Below are 17778 nucleotides of genomic sequence, written 5' to 3'. Positions count from 1 at the left end.
CAAATGTCTATTTTAATTTGGCCAATTTCTCAACATTGTGAAAAAGTTGTAAATGTTTAACTCCTCTTTCCAAAGTCAATTATTGATTGCACACGTGTGATGATCGCGCATACAAATGGATCCAAGGTTCCATTTACGTTCAGTCATTTTCAGCTGTGATTAGAATACAACCCCAGAAAATGTCATAAAATTATGTTGGGAATTTTATTGGCTAACCAATGTGTCAATCCGCATTTTAATCGGTTACTACTCGCTGAAAAAAATTCAACTACCGTAAATTCCGGACTATAAGCCGCTACTCTTTTCCCAAATGTTCAGCCCTGCGGCTTATTCAGTGAAGCGGCCCATATATGGAATTTTTCTAACGGCTACCATCGGCGCTGGAGTACAAAAGGTAAGATTGAGACCAGTAGAATGTGTGCGCCAATAAAAGCATCAACATCTAAGTTTAAGAATACATTGTCTGTAAAATTAAGATACGTTCCGTTAATGAGTAAGACACCCTTGACGGCAATAATTATGAGAAGGAAGTTGAGAACGATCCACCGTGAACTTCACAATTAAGGGATACTTTTTCTTAACATTCACGAGCGTGATCCTACTAGCGTGTTGGTACCTTTCAAAGGCACGGTTTGGGATGAAAGTTATATTATTATTATTAAAGCTTTGAAAACTCTCTCGGTGTGTTTCCTTGGTTTACTTTCAACGGGACCCGGAATTTACAAGTCTGCATCATACCTTAATTATGGGTATCAGTCACCAATTATGAGATTGTGTACAATCTATGTGGTTGCAATCACTGAACTTGAAGCCTGGTGTGAAATAAGTTTGTGAACTGTGTCGTCAACTTTGATACGGGCGCTCGCGGCTTATACATGGGTGCGGCTTGTATAAATGCAAAAGTGGCAAATCACCTAAAAAGTGGTGGGTGCGGCTTATAATCAGGTGTGCTCTATAGTCCGGAATTTACGGTATTTTTTAAGCATTGAAACACACAATAAAATTCAAGCTTTTTTTCAAGGATTTCAAGCACTTGTTCGAAGCCTGGTCTCACCCTTTTTTGTACAGACAATGTTGTTTTCTAGATATTTTTTCTCGTTCTGTCTCTCCTCTCTTTGGAGTGGGACAACTTGCAGGATTGGTGTTTTAGAATTATAAAATACTAAACATAGTAGTGCCAGGTGAAGACTTACTTTACAACAGTTTTTAAACAGTCATTTTTGTAATGCAATAAATCCAAACTAAAACATTAAAAGACAAAAACCTCAATGACCCATAATGACACACGCATTTGTCATTGACACGATGGCATATATGAATCAGATCATAAAGCTCACCTCCAGCCTGTGAGAGATTTCCGCCAATTTGGTGATGGCTGGCTCTTTGTACACAAACTCCTGCTCATCCAAGTCACCAAATTTCGAACCATAAAATCCGACTCGGAAGTACGTTCCAAACATCCTCTTCCCGTCCTGTCCACAAAAAGGAAAGATGCTTAAGTGCGATATAAAAACAAGAATACAAAATGTTAAGGACTCCATGGGTCGATGTTGGGGATCCTACTGACCAACCAAAATAACATCGGTCCCTAGTTTTTGCATCTGAAAGATTGATTCAATCAAAAATAACTTTCATTTTGTGAATCTATTTTTCCTAGCATGAGGTGAACAAGATGAACAATCTAAAAGAACGCAGTTTCCAAGTACAGACGCTCTTCTACTTACGACCATTCGACTTACAATAAACGGTAGATACGAACATTTTTTTCGGGATGTCGAGAAATATCCGGACATTGCTCTAAGTTAGATTTTGTATTGTGTACAGGACATTACTGTAGTGCTTCTTTCTGCCGCTACCTGCGTGTAGCACTGTGAGATCTCACCCAGCATCTAACCCGAAGAGATAAAAAACACTTTCTCTTCCTAGTTCGGGTGTAAACATTCTATACTGTCTATGCTATGTCTATACAATCTCCAGGGCGCTAAGAACTTAGAAATTTTAATTGCTTAATATCTAGTGAATCCATTCAATATGGCTGGTGTAAAGAGCAAAGAAAAGGCGAGCCGTTTCTTTTAAAATGAAAGTGGAATAAGAAAGCTTGATGCGGTTGAGAAATGGTCGGAACGCTTTTTTCGGCCACTTTTTACCACGGAGGAGGACCTCTTGAAGCTCCCAAAAGTAAGTTAAACTCAACTTTATTTATCTTTATAGAGTATATTATTTTATGAAATATTTATTTCTTAGTACAAAACAAGACAGGTTACTTATACAAGCCTTAAAAAGATTCCATACACAAAATATAGCACTGAAGCAACTTCCGAGCAAATTCAACAAAGGATCGCCCGGAAAGTTCGTAAGTAGGGCAGCGTCTGTAATACCTACGACTGTAATACTATGCTAGCTGTATGAATGTGTTAGGCTTACTATGCTCAGAGAATGTTTTCGGAAAGAACATATGTACTGGCCTTGGTTGAAACCCATGTATGGAGGAAGCAAAGTGAGCCAAGAAAAATAATACATACAAATAAATATATGATTGAAAGCTAAATTTAAAATCTAGTTGAAAAACAAGTACATATTGGCGCGCAATGAAAAAAGAAAAGGAGAAAACAACTTTAAATTTTTAAGTATTACTTTTCACCGCTTTTGCGTATTTCTTGTTTAAAATAGTAAAAACAATCTTTGAACTGAGCAAAACATTGAGTTAAAACATTTTCACCAGCTGCCCTAACAGACAATTTAACTAAAAATACAAGTAACAAATAAATACATACATAAAAGAAAAAAAAAAAACTGCCAAATGGGGTAAGATTTACTGGGGTAACTGGTAATAGATTGCAGTGACTAGCATAAATTAGTGAATCCCAGCACATTTGTGAGAACATATTTGTTTCCTTTCCAAATCAGGATTGACTCGCATTAATTGCAAAACTTTTTTCGTATTTGAAAACATAATTGTTATCTCGAAGGGACACTGTGTATTATTCAGCACCCCTATTGGTAAAAAAATGATTATTCGTTTAAAAAATAATTATATATATATATATATATATATATATATATATATATATTGATTTGTATCATTAGCAAAAATACATGAACTCTTATATAAATTAGCATTTTTTTAATACTCATGGGTTGAGAAATTTGTATTTATTTTAGATGACATAAGGCGCTCCTAGAAGGAGCTGACATGAATGCCTGCCATCTTGCTGCTACAGCTACTCCCGAAAACGAAAAAGACTGGGCAAAGAAAAAATATGCAGTTTGGTCACTTTGAGTAGTTTGCAGTCTTCCTTGTGCTGTCAAGTGTTACGTTTTTGGGTTGCGCTACATAATACAGCGCCATCTAGTGGTGAAATATTACACATTCTTTAACAAACTTAATAAATTGGATTTTGCCCTGATATGTAAACCCAGAGAAAAAGACTGATAATTTGTTCGATCCAGGGCTATTGCTGTAAATAAAAGAGCGCAGGTATAGAGTAGTTGCTTTTGTTTTGGGATGCATTAACTATGAGTTAATTGATTAAAATAATAATTTTGTAATATCTGTTCCATTACAATCCCTATTTGTTATGGTTTTAGTTGAACACACCCTCTACATCAAATATTTCCTGAAATCATGAACATATTCACAAGGGGTGTGTACTCATATGCACATAACAGTTATGTGTATATGAGTTATTAACTCATACGTTGCGCACTGGACAATGAATTGCTCTTTTTGTCAATTTCATGCAGGACACACCAGAAAAAATTGTGACGCGTCTGGTTTGTATGTCAGTTAGGTTTGTAAAGTCATCTTAAGGTAAAAAAAAATCCCAACAGATGTTTTTTTCCTATGTTAAACATAACCATACACCCTCCAATGTATTACAAGTAAGATTGAGTGAGTACTAATACCGACAGCGTTGGTTTCCTTTATCTGTAATAACCACGGTGGCTAATACCAGCATCGGCTCACTAATGAAGCCGGTTATGTACATAGGAACTAGAAATCGATAAAGTTGTTATTAATTGTGTGTAATTTTAAGCAAAAAAATGTATGTTGTGATTTTAGCTGTTCTTTAAAATTGAGTCTCAATAGTCAAGTCATTTTATTTGTATAGCCCTTAATCACAAAGAGTATGTATTATATCTAATCCCCAACAAAAAACAACATATTTACCAAATATACATTCTGAAATAGTGTATAATGTTTTGAATTATAAATTTGGGCACGGTTTTGATAGTAAATTATGCGTATATGTGACAAAAGGCTCCATAACCTAATATCAATCTATTTCAAATAAAGGACAGTATGCTATGTAAGTACATATGCAACCTAAAAAGCAGGTGGGCTGTTAATGAACAATAAAACATAAGCTGCTGTGAATACATTCCAGAGTGCTACGTCATCAGATAATAATCAAATGAAATGTAAGAAGCCCTGGAAACAAAATTAAAAAAAAACTTACCACAAGAAACAATTAGGTTAAGTGGGAAGGTGGGGTCGGGAACGAGGGAAATCAAAAAGGAGAAAACAGAACAAATTTTAATCAGTCCTGCAAAATATTTGAAAATCAACACAGAACTTACACTAATGTCGGTTTTAGCACCAACAAAAAAATGCAAACAGATTATGGGTGATTTCAACAAACCATGCAAATGTAAACGGGTGCAAAGAAAATAGAAAAATAAAGCTCCACAATCTTCCGCCCAAAAATCATGCACTGTCAGTGCAATTCATCAAGTGCTTTGTCCGTGCACCAAACAAGGAAAAGGAATCCAGACAAAGTCATGAATAAATGAAGATTAAATCTGATTGCATTAGAATAATCAAAGGTCAATTTAGTTTGAATGAAAAAAAGAAGGCTCATAATAAAATAAATCTAAATCTATTCTGAAGTATTTAAGGGAAACAACGAGGTCTCAAACTTCACCTAGTTCGCATCATTTTTTAGTTCAATTGTGACTAAATCATAAGAAAGTGAAACCAGAGGGAGCGAAAAAATGGACGACGCACCAAAATCGGACCCTGGATGTGAAGACAAAAAGCGCTAGGAATCACGACTATGAGAGTTTTCAGCCAATTTGTGTTTGTGTCCTGGTTGACACCTCAGATGGACAGAAGATGAAGACGAGCAAAGTGTGAATGGGATGCTTTGCATTCAGAGACATTTTAGAGTCAAACACTGTTGCTCCCATGCACACAGCCGGTTAACAATGTCATGTTAAAAAAAAAGTCCTTAAATGAACAAAAAGGGAAAGGTGAGTGGTAGTTTGCTTCGCTGTCCGTGCAGCAAGTGTCCCTATAGCGACAGACAATCGATGAAGTCTGCACATGTTAATGGAGTAGACGCACTGTATGTGAAAAGCAAAGCAGGAAACAGAGAGCCTGTGGCTTAAATGAGTGTGAATATAAAAAAAAATATGTCAACAAAAGATGAGTAGGGCCAAGCAGAAACCAGTGACCACCTACCTCCCAGCCAGTACTCTGTGTGTAAGAAAAGAACATAGGACATGTGAATGACTTCACACTAAAAACCCCTGGGCACTGTAACAGTCACACATTGGGTGATGTTACAGGAACATAAGAGCCACATCTACACGTCCTTCTCAAAATTTGCATACTGTGATAAAGTTTATTATTTTCCAAATGATAAAAATGACATATATATTTTGGATTCATTGCACACCAACTGAAGTATTTCAGGTCTTTTATTGATTAAATATTAATAATTTGGGCATACAGCTCATAAAACCCCCAAATTCCAACATCCAAAAATTAGCATATCATAAAAAAATGCTCGAAAAGAGCTACTTACCTAATCATCTGAATCAATGAGTTAATTCTATACAACTTCAAATGATTCCTAAGGCTGTTAAAAACTCCCAGCCTGGTTCATTACTAAGACTGCGGACCTGACTGCAGTCCTGAAGGCCACCATTGACATCCTTAAGCAAGAGGGTAAGACCCCAAAATAAATCTCTGATCGAATATGCTGTTCCGAGACTGGTGTATCAAGGCACCTCAGCTGAAAGTATGTAATAAGACAAAAGTGTGGTGGAAAATGCTGCACAACCAGAAAACATAACCTGAACCTGAGGACAATTGTGGAGATCAGACGATTCCAGACTTTGGGGGTCCTGAGGAAGCAATTGACTGAGTCTGGAGTAGAAGCATTTAAAGCCAACGTGCACAGGCCACTTTTGAACCAGAAACAGCGGCAGGAATGGCTGACCTGGGCGACAGAGAAGCAACATTGGACTGTTGCTTGTATGCAAGCAAATGTTGCATGTCCTTCGTAAATCAAAGTAAGAGAGTCTGGAGGAAGACTGGGGAGAAGTAAATGCCGAAATGCCAGAGGTCCATAGTCAGTGATGGTCTAGGGCACCATGTCAGCTGCTGGTGTTAGTGCACAGGGTTTTATCAAGGGCAGGGTCAATGCAGCTTGCTATCAGGAGATTTTAGAGCACATCATGCTTCCATCTGCTGAAAAGCTTTATGGAGATGAAGATTTTACTTTTCAGCACGACCTGGTACCTGCTCACAATGCCAAAACCACTGGTCAATGGTTTATTGACAATGGTGTTACTGGGCTCAATTGGACTGCCAACTCTCCTGACCTGAAGCCCATAGAGAATCTTTGGGATAATGTAAAGAGAAAGTTGAGAGACACTAGACCCAGCACCATGGATGACCTTGAGGCCGATATCGAAGCATCCTGGGCATCCATAACACCTCACCATTGCCACAAGCTCACTGCCTCCATTGCACGCCGCAGTGAAGCAGTCATTTCTGCAAAAGGATTCCCGAACAAGTATTGAGTGCATAACTGAACATAATTATTTGAAGGTTGCCTTTTTTCAAATATTAAGAACTATATTTTGACTGGTCAGACGAATAATGCTAATTATTTGAGATAGGGATTTTTGTTTTGTCTATGCTTTTTATGCCAAAGTCATCCATATTAAAACAATAAAACGCTTGAGCTACATGAGTTGTGTGTATTTAATGTAAAATACATAAAAACCTTATGTTTATCAGTACATGACAAAAAATAATGAACTTTATCACAAAATGCAAATGTTTTAAGCCAAGTGATAAGCATCCATCGTGAAACAGAGGGTTGGGGATTGACTTTCTAAACTCATGGCATTATGACACATTACAACTGTTCTACTTAACCTGGGTTTTATCAAATCAAAACAAAAAGAGACACAGACGACTACCATGTTGTATGATGACACGACTGATGCAATTGGCCACATTGAAGTTGATAAGTTTATTCTGTTTTTAATATTGGACATCTGCACAGGAGATTGTATAGGATGAATGTTTGTTATTTTTACCATTACACATCATTGTTCTTTGTTTTGAATGGTTTGCACCGTTAACAATATTGTCACTATCGGGCAGTAATGTTGTAGTTTTTGGATTTTTCCACACACTTTAGGAAGGATATGCTTTTGTAACCTATGAGATTTAACAGAAAGAAAGGGCTCAATGGAGGGCTTTTAGAACAGGTTTGATTTTTTTATCTGAAATTTGTGTCCTCTGTTGTTCGCCTTGCATGTTCAAAATCTATTAATGTCTTCTCTCCTTATAATAAGTGTATACTAAACTAAAAACTTATCAAAAGGTGTCAATGATATTTTCACAAAAGAAATGTACAAAATAAACTTAGAAATGTAATGAGTTGTTTTTGTTTTTTAACTGTAATAAGGTAAACGCACCAAAATCCATGTTTTTAATATGTTCTGTAAAAGGTTATTTCGGAAATAGAAAAAAGATCATTTGATGGAATAAATACTTTCAAATTTTAAATAGGTAATTTTAATTGGCATCGATAAAAAATAACACACACTTTAAGAACAAATCTCTCCTATATGCTGCGAACCACTGAACAATGGCAGTTGGGCTGCAAATGGCCTAGTTTAGGAGCCCGTTGCTACAACACAATCGCTTGGCCTATCTGTGCAGCTGGAAATGTGTTGCTCCATATTGATTTTTTCTCAGTGAGTTAATTGTATCCGGTCCATCTGGATTCCATTTTAATAAAAACATAAATGCCGCTCCTATGGAGTAATTATCAAGGTTTTAAATTTCCGAGTGAGTCATTAAATTTAAACACGACTCTCTCGGAAAACTAAAGGTTCATTTGACAGATTTTAGATGTGGTTGTTGCTAATCGTAGGTTGGGGTATATGACAACTTTCTCAGCTCAAGGTGAAGAGAGCCACATTTGATTAAAAGGCAAGACACGTTACAAAAGTCACAGAGTTTAAAATTGTCCATGATGAGGTTGGAGATAACTCCATATAATATGCTCGAGCTATATCAATCACTGCCACAAGAATAGATTTAGTCATGATGTATATTCGGCAATAAATATCAAAACCTATCAAGATGAAAAATAAAATACACCCATGCCAGGCCGAAAAGCTGTATGCTGTACATTCTAATTTATAGCTTACTTTAGCACTTGGAATGCCTCCTACTGATTTTGTGATTAGGTAATATCTACTAATAATTAGTCGATTCAAATATAGACATTGACTATATGTGTAAAGGACAAAGCAATGTAATATTAAATGAGAAGATTTAGGATAACTGGGTAATAATAAAAAAAGAAAACATTCACCTGATGGACAATTTTGCCAAAAGCTTCCTGTAGTTTACCATGAATGTTGGCCAACTTCTTTGCGTCTCTGTTGGCTTCATGGACTGGGATTAGTACCTTGTATACTTCATTAACAGCCTCGTACATGCCGGCCTTAACACAAACAAGAAAGCAGATGAAAGTCAAATTTCTTTCGATTTGAGATTTGAAAAAAATAAAAGTTTAAAAAATATATCGCTACAACTACTAAACTACTAATATGACCACATCTCAGCATCCACACCAAAGAAAAGGATGAAGCAGCTTGCTCTAGGAGTCCCACAAGCCCCAGCTCAGTGAAGTATTTTCCTGAACAAATGCCTTCTTCATCCGGTGACACCACATCATCAGAAACGGCAGACTCCTCCAGCACATTGGAGGATATATTCTACGAGCAAAATCACACATGAATGAACGGAAATATTCTAAATTCAGGACATAGATCCATTTAGCATGCAAACATGTTGGCTGGCATTTATTACCTGGAAGGTCACACAGCCCACGGGAAGGTATTTGCGATCCTCTAACATGCTCAGATACTCCGCTACCAAGGCAGCACTGTGCACTAAACACTGAGCAGCTTCAGCATGGTTGTTCCTCTCCGAATGTTTTCCGGCCATATTCTGAAGCCAAGTAAGCCGCAAGTCAGGGGATGTCTGGTAACCTTTTGCAATTCTGCGATGGATATGGATTCACAGTCAAGAAAATGTTTGTGGGGATAGAAGACGGATTCACATTATTTTTAGAAAATAAACTTTTCTGAATGCTAATCGGATATGTGCATTACCTGTACATAAGATCAATGAGCATCTCTGGGTCTTCCTGGTGTTCCTTCATCTTTACTGTGTCAGACAGGATCATGTGCAAGTTAAAAACAAGGTCCTGTACCTGTGTAAAAAAAATAAAAAAAAATAGCGGAGAGAACACTCAAACCTGGGAGTACGGTACTTTTGATTTGAGCATATTTTTGGTACCTGGTCTGGAAAGGTCGTTTCCCGAAGCTCTAAGTCCTCTTCAGCATACGTAAGGATAGTTTTCAGAGAGCGACGAAGGAACTCCTCATTGAAATTCTGGGATGTTCCCACCAATGAAGAAAGGGACATAGTCACCTGCATCTTAACTCTCGCAAAGTTCTAAGAGAGAGAAAAAGGAGCAAGCTATTTTGAGTAATGGATGGGGAAAAAAGGGTGCATGGGTTAGGGATGTGCTACAATGGAAAAAAAATTCTATTGCTATTTTGTTTTACCTCCCATAAATGTTTTTTTTCCCCCTCAACATTTTATACATCAAGATAACAATAGATTGAAAAGTATGGAATATGATGGGAGTTTATGCAACAATAATGCAGGTTCACATCAAGAGTGATGTATGAAAGCAACAAATGTTTTTTTTTTTTTTTTGTAAAACGAATGACCCCTTAAAAATGAGAATAACATTTACTAGTTAGAAGGGAAAAATAGCAGGAAAACACCCAATTCAGTAGGATAAAAATGCCATAGAATGCGATATTCAGCAAAACAACCAAAATTATGTTAATAGAAATAAGAAAAGAATGTCAGGAAAGAAAGAAGTAAGAAATAAAAAGGAAATTAAAGAAAGGAGGAAAGAAGGATAGAAAGTAGCAAAGAAGGAAATTAAGAAAAAAGAAGGACAGGGTTCCACCAAGAATTTTCCTTTTAAATGTAATACTTTTTAGGATATTTTCAAGAACATATTCGATGAAACGTAAGATCAATCACAGTCGTGACGGACCCCGGCGCCACCCGACCGCGACGGGGGAGACTTTAACGGGATTACAAAAGACCAATTTCTTTTCAATTAGGCACAGAACGTGTAGTGTTCTTCCCCACAATCGTGTAGATATGTTTCAAAATATTACATGCGCCATGGATCTTGCGGAATTATGCAAGTGGACAGTTTGATCTCATATCCCTTTAAAGCTGTGACGTCACCGCAAGACGACGAGAACCAAAACTACCAGCGCTTCATGTTGAAAAAGAGGCGGTGATTGTAGAAATCAGCGAATGCATAGTGCTCATTCCCGCTTGGAGAAATTTGAACTTTGTTAGGTGTCACTGAGGGATTTCTGACTAGTTTGTCCGAGGCGCTTGCTTCGATCACTCAAGCTGCGTCCGGTAAGTCAACCTGCCGTCTTTTACAGAGTGAGTTCCTTTTTTGCGTTTTCCTCCTCATAGGTGTGCGATTGTGACTTTTTCTTTTATGTTTTTCAATGAATTTAATATTGTCCAGATAGATCCCCATTAGCGTGCAGGCTCCCGAAGGCTTCCAGTTTTGTTTGGTCAAGGTTGGTCCCGTTAGCAGTTGGCTAACAAGCTTTAAGAGTTTTTTTTTTTTTGTCGTTGGCTCTCGGTTATCCTGGCTGCTTACTGCATGTTTTCGGTCAGCCAGCTTCCTGTTTTTCCGCTGATCGGTCCCTGTTAGCCATTTTTAGCAGCCGGCTAGCCTGACATGTGCAGGTTGGTTTAGCCCCTGCTCTCCCTGCGTTATTTTTGCCAGTTCATCCCATTTGTGCTGCTAGCCATTTCTTGTACCATTGCTGCACCCACCTGGGACACAACTCCTGGGTATTCTCCACAAAAATGACCAAAAAATGGCTAAAAACACTCAACCTTTTTGAAAAGTTACCATGTAGACCGGTGGCTTGCTAGGGTGCTGGTGTGCTTCCCATGTCGTCAGAGGTCAGGAAGTCAAAGATGAGATCGACTGTATTAGAAATTCATTATCTCAGAAAATATTTATGAAATGAAATGTTCTGCATTTATATAGCGCTTTTCAAGTCAAGACTTCCCAAAGCGCTTTACAGTGTGCTTTACATTTCCCAATAGCGGCCGTGCAGCCATGTAAGGCGCTAACCTGCTTATTGGGGGTATTAGGGGTTCAGTGTCTTACCCAAGGACACTTCGACATGTAACACGGAGGAGCCGGGATTCGAACTGCAATTTTTTGTTCCCTAGACGAGCGCTCTACCTCCTGAGCCACTGCCGCCAATTAGAATATATCAATGACATATTTACAGTTATTATGCAAAAAAAAGATTATTTTCTCACATTTTGTATGTTTTAGAGTGTAGGCATTCCTTTAAGGCATTATGCCGAAGGAGTGGGGAAGGTTCTGAGTACCAGGCAGATTATGATTGGTTTGAAATGTCGACTGGACCGCTCTGGGCGTCAACTGGGCAACCCTTCCCACTCAATCCCTGATACAGCCTGAAGCCAGTTATACTTTAAATCACTCAACCACCACAGGTTAAACCTAAACTTTCCGACGTTACTCTGACGACACCAGCCGGTTAGAGACTGACAGTAAGTAACGCTTCACCATAATGCAGCATTTTCGAAAACGTGGAAATCTTTAGTCAGAGATCGATAAAATCGAACAAAATGAAAAATAATTTTATGACACAAAATTCCATACTTGTGTTAGTTTAATAATTATAGTTATCATCTTTATTACGAGATTTAGAGAGGGAAAAATAAAGACATTTGAGTGGTAAATTTAAGACTTTTTCACGTTTTTAAGACCTTGGAGGAATCCTAAAAGAAAAGAAAGTACGACAGAAGGAAAGGTAGGAAGAAAAAAAGGATGCATAGCTAGCTTAGATAGATAAATAGATAGAAAGAAGCAAAGAAACAAAGAAACAAAGAAAAGTTGAAAATGGAGTATATCTGCCCAACTACAGGGGAAAATGTCTTCAAATTAAAATTATATTTCTGTTCTTTTTCACGTGGTTGCATTTTATATCCCACTATAGAAGAGTCCATACCAGACACAAACATTTCCACACAGCACTGATGGCAAAACCTGCTTGCAAAAATTGTACTCACATTGCCTATTTCAAAATTCTGCCTCATGAGGAGATAGAGGGAGGCACTGGCGTGGGCCCTGATGGTACCGATACTGCTACTGCAACTCCTTAGAAGCCGTAAGCACAAGTCAGCACACTGCTCCGTCTCTTCTTCAAACAGCAGTTCAGGAAACTGAAAGAGGTAGATATATGTATATATGTCACTATGACTAAATGAAAACACAAAAAATGCAACAAAAATGCCAGCACATTATTATATACTTTAGAAAGAAAGATGTTGCACCTTGGACACTAGTGCTCTCTGTGTTGCAAAACAGTGCTGCAGGTAGAGGGCGCTTTGATTGCAGGCCATACTGTGAAGCAACACTTTCAGCACCCCTCCGAGAACACTTTCTTTGGATTCTGTCAATGATACAGTCTAAAGTCGACAGAGTGAGATACATAATCCATTACCTGTTAAGTGAAAACTACACCATTACATTCATATTCAACAATCCTTATATAAACAGTCAAATTCATGGAGATGCCACACAAAAGACTAATGATAACTCGCTGACAATGGGCAATAGGAGTGATGGAAAGGTGAAGGTTAAGTCATTGAACATGGAGCATCCTTTCCGGACTATAAGCTGTAACTTTGGTTACACAAATTCAACCCTGCGGCTTACGCAAATATGTTGCGTCTGCCTTTAAAAAGCTTAAATACAGCGTCAACTGCACATTGAACATAGGAGGCACACAGCTTTGTCTTCGCATGTCATGATTTAATGCATCTCTTCTTTGGTGACAAGTGATTCCTACTTCCATTAAAATCTCTTAAACAGACCTGCACTGACATACGCACCTGGACAATGATCTCTAATGTGTCAAGAATGATCAAGTTGGCCTCTGTTGCAAGGTTCCCATCAATAAGTGCTTCATGTTCCAGCTCTGCTCTTGTCCTACAATCACAGAAGGAAAAGAAAAAAAAGATCAGTGCCAGTAAAACAGTGTGGATCAAAGGGAATCTTGCAGATGTTTCAACTTTGGACAATTTTGATTTTACGTAACCAGTTTGTCTAAAATGTATTTATTATTAATTGAAAGCACACCAAGACATCGTTACGTTGAAGACAATCACACGTCAAAATCATTACTGTATATTAATGACGTCCACAGACGTCCTGCGGCCATGACTGAGAGAATTTTGATACGGAGATTCGCGCAGGTTTCGACAAAATGATATCACAATTTATCAAAGAACTACCACTCTGAGGCCAAAAGAATGCAACTTCTCTACAATGATCTTCAGACAATGAAGAATGACGTCTTTAAAAAGGCCTGGACGAAAAACAATGACTGCTTAATTCCCAAGGGTCAAATACATTCAGAATAAAAGTTGCTTATAAAAATACCCGTATCTTTATTGTTTTCAATTTTTTTGTCATATTTTGCTAAATAAATATAGGCATATTTTAAAACTAGTATTCCTGATTGAAATTCTGACAGCAAAAGTTAGGTCAAATCTATTCGTATAACCCAGGGTTGCGAACCTATGGCTCCCGAGCAATCGATGGCTCCCTATATGACTATGTATGGCTCAGACATAATTCATTCCAAGCAAATTTTCTCCGTGTCTCTCCTAATTTGTTTAGGTGAAGCCTATTTTAGGGGAGGCAAAACCAAACCACAATTAAATGGATGGTGCTATTGTCCAGTGTGTGTGTATTTATAGGACACATTCTTAACTACAGTTCACAATGAAAGTGTCACACACCAAATAAACTCATTTTGCCAGTATTTGCTAAGGAATACTTTATATTGAAGAACCTCATTTAACAATCAATGTTTAATATTGAGACACTTTATGATGAAAAGCCACATAACATTTTTTAAATATCCAGAAGCTCTAGCAAAGCAACCTTGAGAAATTTGATTGGGTGAGCAGTAGGGATGGGTGGAGCTATGCAAATAGCGCAAGCACTCCCTCCTGTCTCTCGCACTGCGCCGTCTGCAACGATGGTAAATACGTTGGCATCTTTGTTTGCAGAATTATTTGCCATGTTTGCAAAAGACTTTCGCAAATGTCACACAAATAAATAAAATATGCTGAAGAATAAGTTTATGTCTGGAGAGCGGATTTAGCGGTTTTGTTGAATTTAGTCTCAAAATGTACGGTGTGGTTCCTTTTTCCCTCTTCTTTTTACTTGGGATGCATCCACTATGCAAGATTAAAACTATTCAAATTATGTTAGCGAGAAATGCATTTGCTCTAGCAGAAAACAATCACTGACAAACAACTTTCTATTGCTTCAGTAAGAAAGAAAACACTCCACCCGAAGTCTAAAATAAGCAACACATATTAAAAAAGCCAACTACACTCAGCCAGCCCAGCATAAACCCATATAAGAGTAATGCCATTAGGGGACATAAGGAGGGAAAGGAGTAAAGGTTCTAAGTTTTCTTAGGGATCCATGAGCATGTGCAACTTACCAAATTCTCAATAGCCAAATCAATATTGCCAATTAGAATGTCCCCTGTTGACAGAATACTTGCTTATTGTTTTTTTTTTAGTACTGAGTGAACCTACTCCAATCATATCCTGGTCATGTGGACAGTTTATGGTCCCCAATATCCACCGCACATTTCTGGTAATCAAAAAAAGGTCTATTTAAAAAAAATTTTTTTTACAAAGTGGAATCCCTTCCTTGAAGTTGCTGCCATGTTTGTCTGGCATCTTGCTGCTGCGTTGTGCACTAGTTTTCATTCACATTAGATCAGTGTTTCCCAAACTTTTTCAGCCAAGACACAATTTTTTTGATTGAAAAATCTCGAAGCACACAATCCATCGTTAGTGTTTTAAAAATAATTCACGGCACTGGATTCTTGTGTTTTTTAAAAGCTAAAATGATCCTCATGTTGTCTAAATTGACAATATAAAGTTTTTCTTATCTGTGGTCACAGTGGCTCGGGAGGTAATACGGGTAATTGGTTTTGGTATATTTTTGCTCTAATTAAACTAAATTTTAACCTGTATTTCAAGTTATTTTTCCCTTTTATTTTCTCGTTACCACAAACAGAACTGAACATTCGCATTTCACCCCAGTTAAAAGAACCTGGGCCTTTGGAATAGGTGGAATGACTGCGCACACTGATGAACAATTCCTGGACGTACCCACGTCTTCTCACAGAGACTATAAATCTACAGTGCATTACATTACTCGCTCGCACATCAGCCGCGCAAAGCAGAATGCGCCAGCTTGCATTGCAGCCTTCCCTCGACAGGCCGAGCATAAGCTGAAAAACCCCAGGGCACAAAGTAAATTCAACTCCAGACAAAGCTTGCAAGATGATGCTTTAAACTTAACATCAAACTGTTGATTCTTGGGGAAGGTAGAAGCGGAATTTTCAGTACAAAGGAATCTCTCCAAATTGATTAGCATTATAGTGGGAACCGTTTTGGTTCTTTTTGCTAACTTAACCTTTTTAGCCGTTGATTTTCCTAGTGTCCCTTGCATTTCCTTTCTCTTGTTTCTTGTTAAATTAATATATCGTTTGTTGTATATTACTGTGTGTTTCCTTGGTTCCATCATTTTTGGGATTCCAAGAACTCAAAAGTGGTAACTTAATTCAAAATCAAATTAATTTGTAGCAAGTTTCTCCTCCTTCAGACAAAGTGAGAAATCTTAAAACTAAACTTTATGGTGAATCACATATAGAGGCGAACTCATTAACTGATCGCACTAAGGATGAATTATTTTCAAACACAGAATATTTTAAATCAAAGCAAAAACTCCTACGTATTTTTTGCTCTTCTAGAATACCTACATGCACTTAAAATGAGCAAACTTCTACCAATGGAACATTTATTTTACAATGTTCAAATAATTTATTCATTTTTAATAATAAAAATCAAGAAAATTATTTCCCAAGTTTTTACTTTATTTTATTTTATTATGCTTTTGCTATTCAATCCTAAACAGCTTCATCAAACAAAATAAGTTCTTAAATTTACTGTACAACCTCAAATATTTGCTATGTAAAATTAATTCAATGCTGCCACATACTAACATGAATGAATGTTAGTTACCTGGCTGATTACTGACAGAAAGCAAAAATTTATACAATGATAAGATAAGGCAATTTCTTACGGCACCCTAAGCAAGGTTTCAGGGCACACTGGTTGAAAAACAATGCGTTAATTAATACAGTGCCATCCAGTGGTCCAAAATTACACACTGGAGCTTTAAAGAAACACTCAATTTAGAACTCTGATTAAAAACACTTTGACATGCAAGTGAACACATTGCTCAAGGATTTTAAGAAGACTCTAAAAGGAGCACACAGCAAATGGGGGACGAACAATACCTGAGAGATCGGTGATTCCTACATCAACACACAGTGAAAAAGAAATAGGTGAAAATAAAACAGGATCTAATATGTAACAGTCGAAAATAGAGGTGAGCCTTTATTTGGAAAATATTACAAAAACATAAAGATTGCAAAATAAATGAAGTGCCCGTCTGGTTGGCCTTGTTGATGTAAGAACAGTCTGATGAAATTGGTGTGAACCAAGAACTTACTTGTCTAATCTTTCACTGTTCTGTCTCCAGTGGGTCATATCCTTCCTCCACCGCAGATTCTCCTGACTGCCAAAGGCACTGCCTGAAGGACTACGCTCTGGGAGAGAAAAAGAAAAACACAATTACCTGTTTAAACAATTAGAAGCACAGGAAGCTAGATTTTAGGTCGTAGTTGTAAAGGTCTAAAGTTAGATTTAATGTAAAGCTGTAATATGAAAGGTTTTGCAGAGCTACAGACTACCCCCAATTGCAAATAATTTATTTTAATGCAAAAACAAAAACTTAGATATTTGTTGTTTTTGTTTTTTTGTTTTTTAAATAAATGATGTTGAACATGTAACAGCACAATGGATGACTGGTTAGCACAGCTGCCTAACAGTTGTAGGATCCCAAGCTTAATCCCACTGACTGTATGGAGTGTGCAGGTTTTAGCCAGGGCTACTTGGGTGCATGGCAGGTTGATTGGCCTGTACAATTTGTCACTAGCTATGAATGAATGAATGAAAACTTTATTTCAAACATAAAAATAAAAACAGGAAAAAAATAACTCAACACCAAAATAATGTTATATAACATGTTCGAAAAGGGGTAGTAAGAAGCAGATGCTTAGTTTCCCTACCCCTTCATCTTCCCAATTAAATACATTTTACAGATCCTCTTCTCCTCTTGTGTCTAATATAACAAAGTCTCATGGATATTCATATTACATAGGTCGAATATCAATAATTATAATAATAAAACT

At 37.3% G+C, this 17778-nt stretch overlaps 1 protein-coding gene across 15 annotated transcripts in view; it reads right to left on the bottom strand.

Moving 5' to 3' along the window:
- The window catches only part of dock7 (dedicator of cytokinesis 7), an 86350-nt gene that overhangs the window by 17806 nt on the left and 50766 nt on the right, over positions 1 to 17778 (bottom strand). For 5 of the 15 annotated variants that reach the window (XM_088350453.1, XM_088350457.1, XM_088350464.1 and 2 more), the window contains 12 exons: positions 17037 to 17133; positions 16822 to 16839; positions 13319 to 13415; positions 12758 to 12892; positions 12494 to 12646; positions 9623 to 9781; positions 9436 to 9536; positions 9131 to 9323; positions 8893 to 9036; positions 8631 to 8762; positions 5465 to 5479; positions 1338 to 1472 (listed from right to left, as the gene is read on the bottom strand). In XM_088350453.1, the coding sequence (XP_088206579.1) occupies positions 1338 to 1472; positions 5465 to 5479; positions 8631 to 8762; positions 8893 to 9036; positions 9131 to 9323; positions 9436 to 9536; positions 9623 to 9781; positions 12494 to 12646; positions 12758 to 12892; positions 13319 to 13415; positions 16822 to 16839; positions 17037 to 17133 (1379 nt within the window). The remainder of the gene's footprint in view (positions 1 to 1337; positions 1473 to 5464; positions 5480 to 8630; positions 8763 to 8892; positions 9037 to 9130; positions 9324 to 9435; positions 9537 to 9622; positions 9782 to 12493; positions 12647 to 12757; positions 12893 to 13318; positions 13416 to 16821; positions 16840 to 17036; positions 17134 to 17778) is intronic. The other 10 variants (XM_088350458.1, XM_088350462.1, XM_088350466.1 and 7 more) reach the window with 5 other exon arrangements.

Source organism: Urocampus carinirostris, chromosome 12 (genome assembly GCF_059441175.1).
Source record: "Urocampus carinirostris isolate Australia breed hairy pipefish chromosome 12, RoL_Ucar_1.0, whole genome shotgun sequence".
Lineage (NCBI taxonomy): Eukaryota > Metazoa > Chordata > Actinopteri > Syngnathiformes > Syngnathidae > Urocampus > Urocampus carinirostris.
This window is presented reverse-complemented; position numbering and strand designations above follow the sequence as displayed.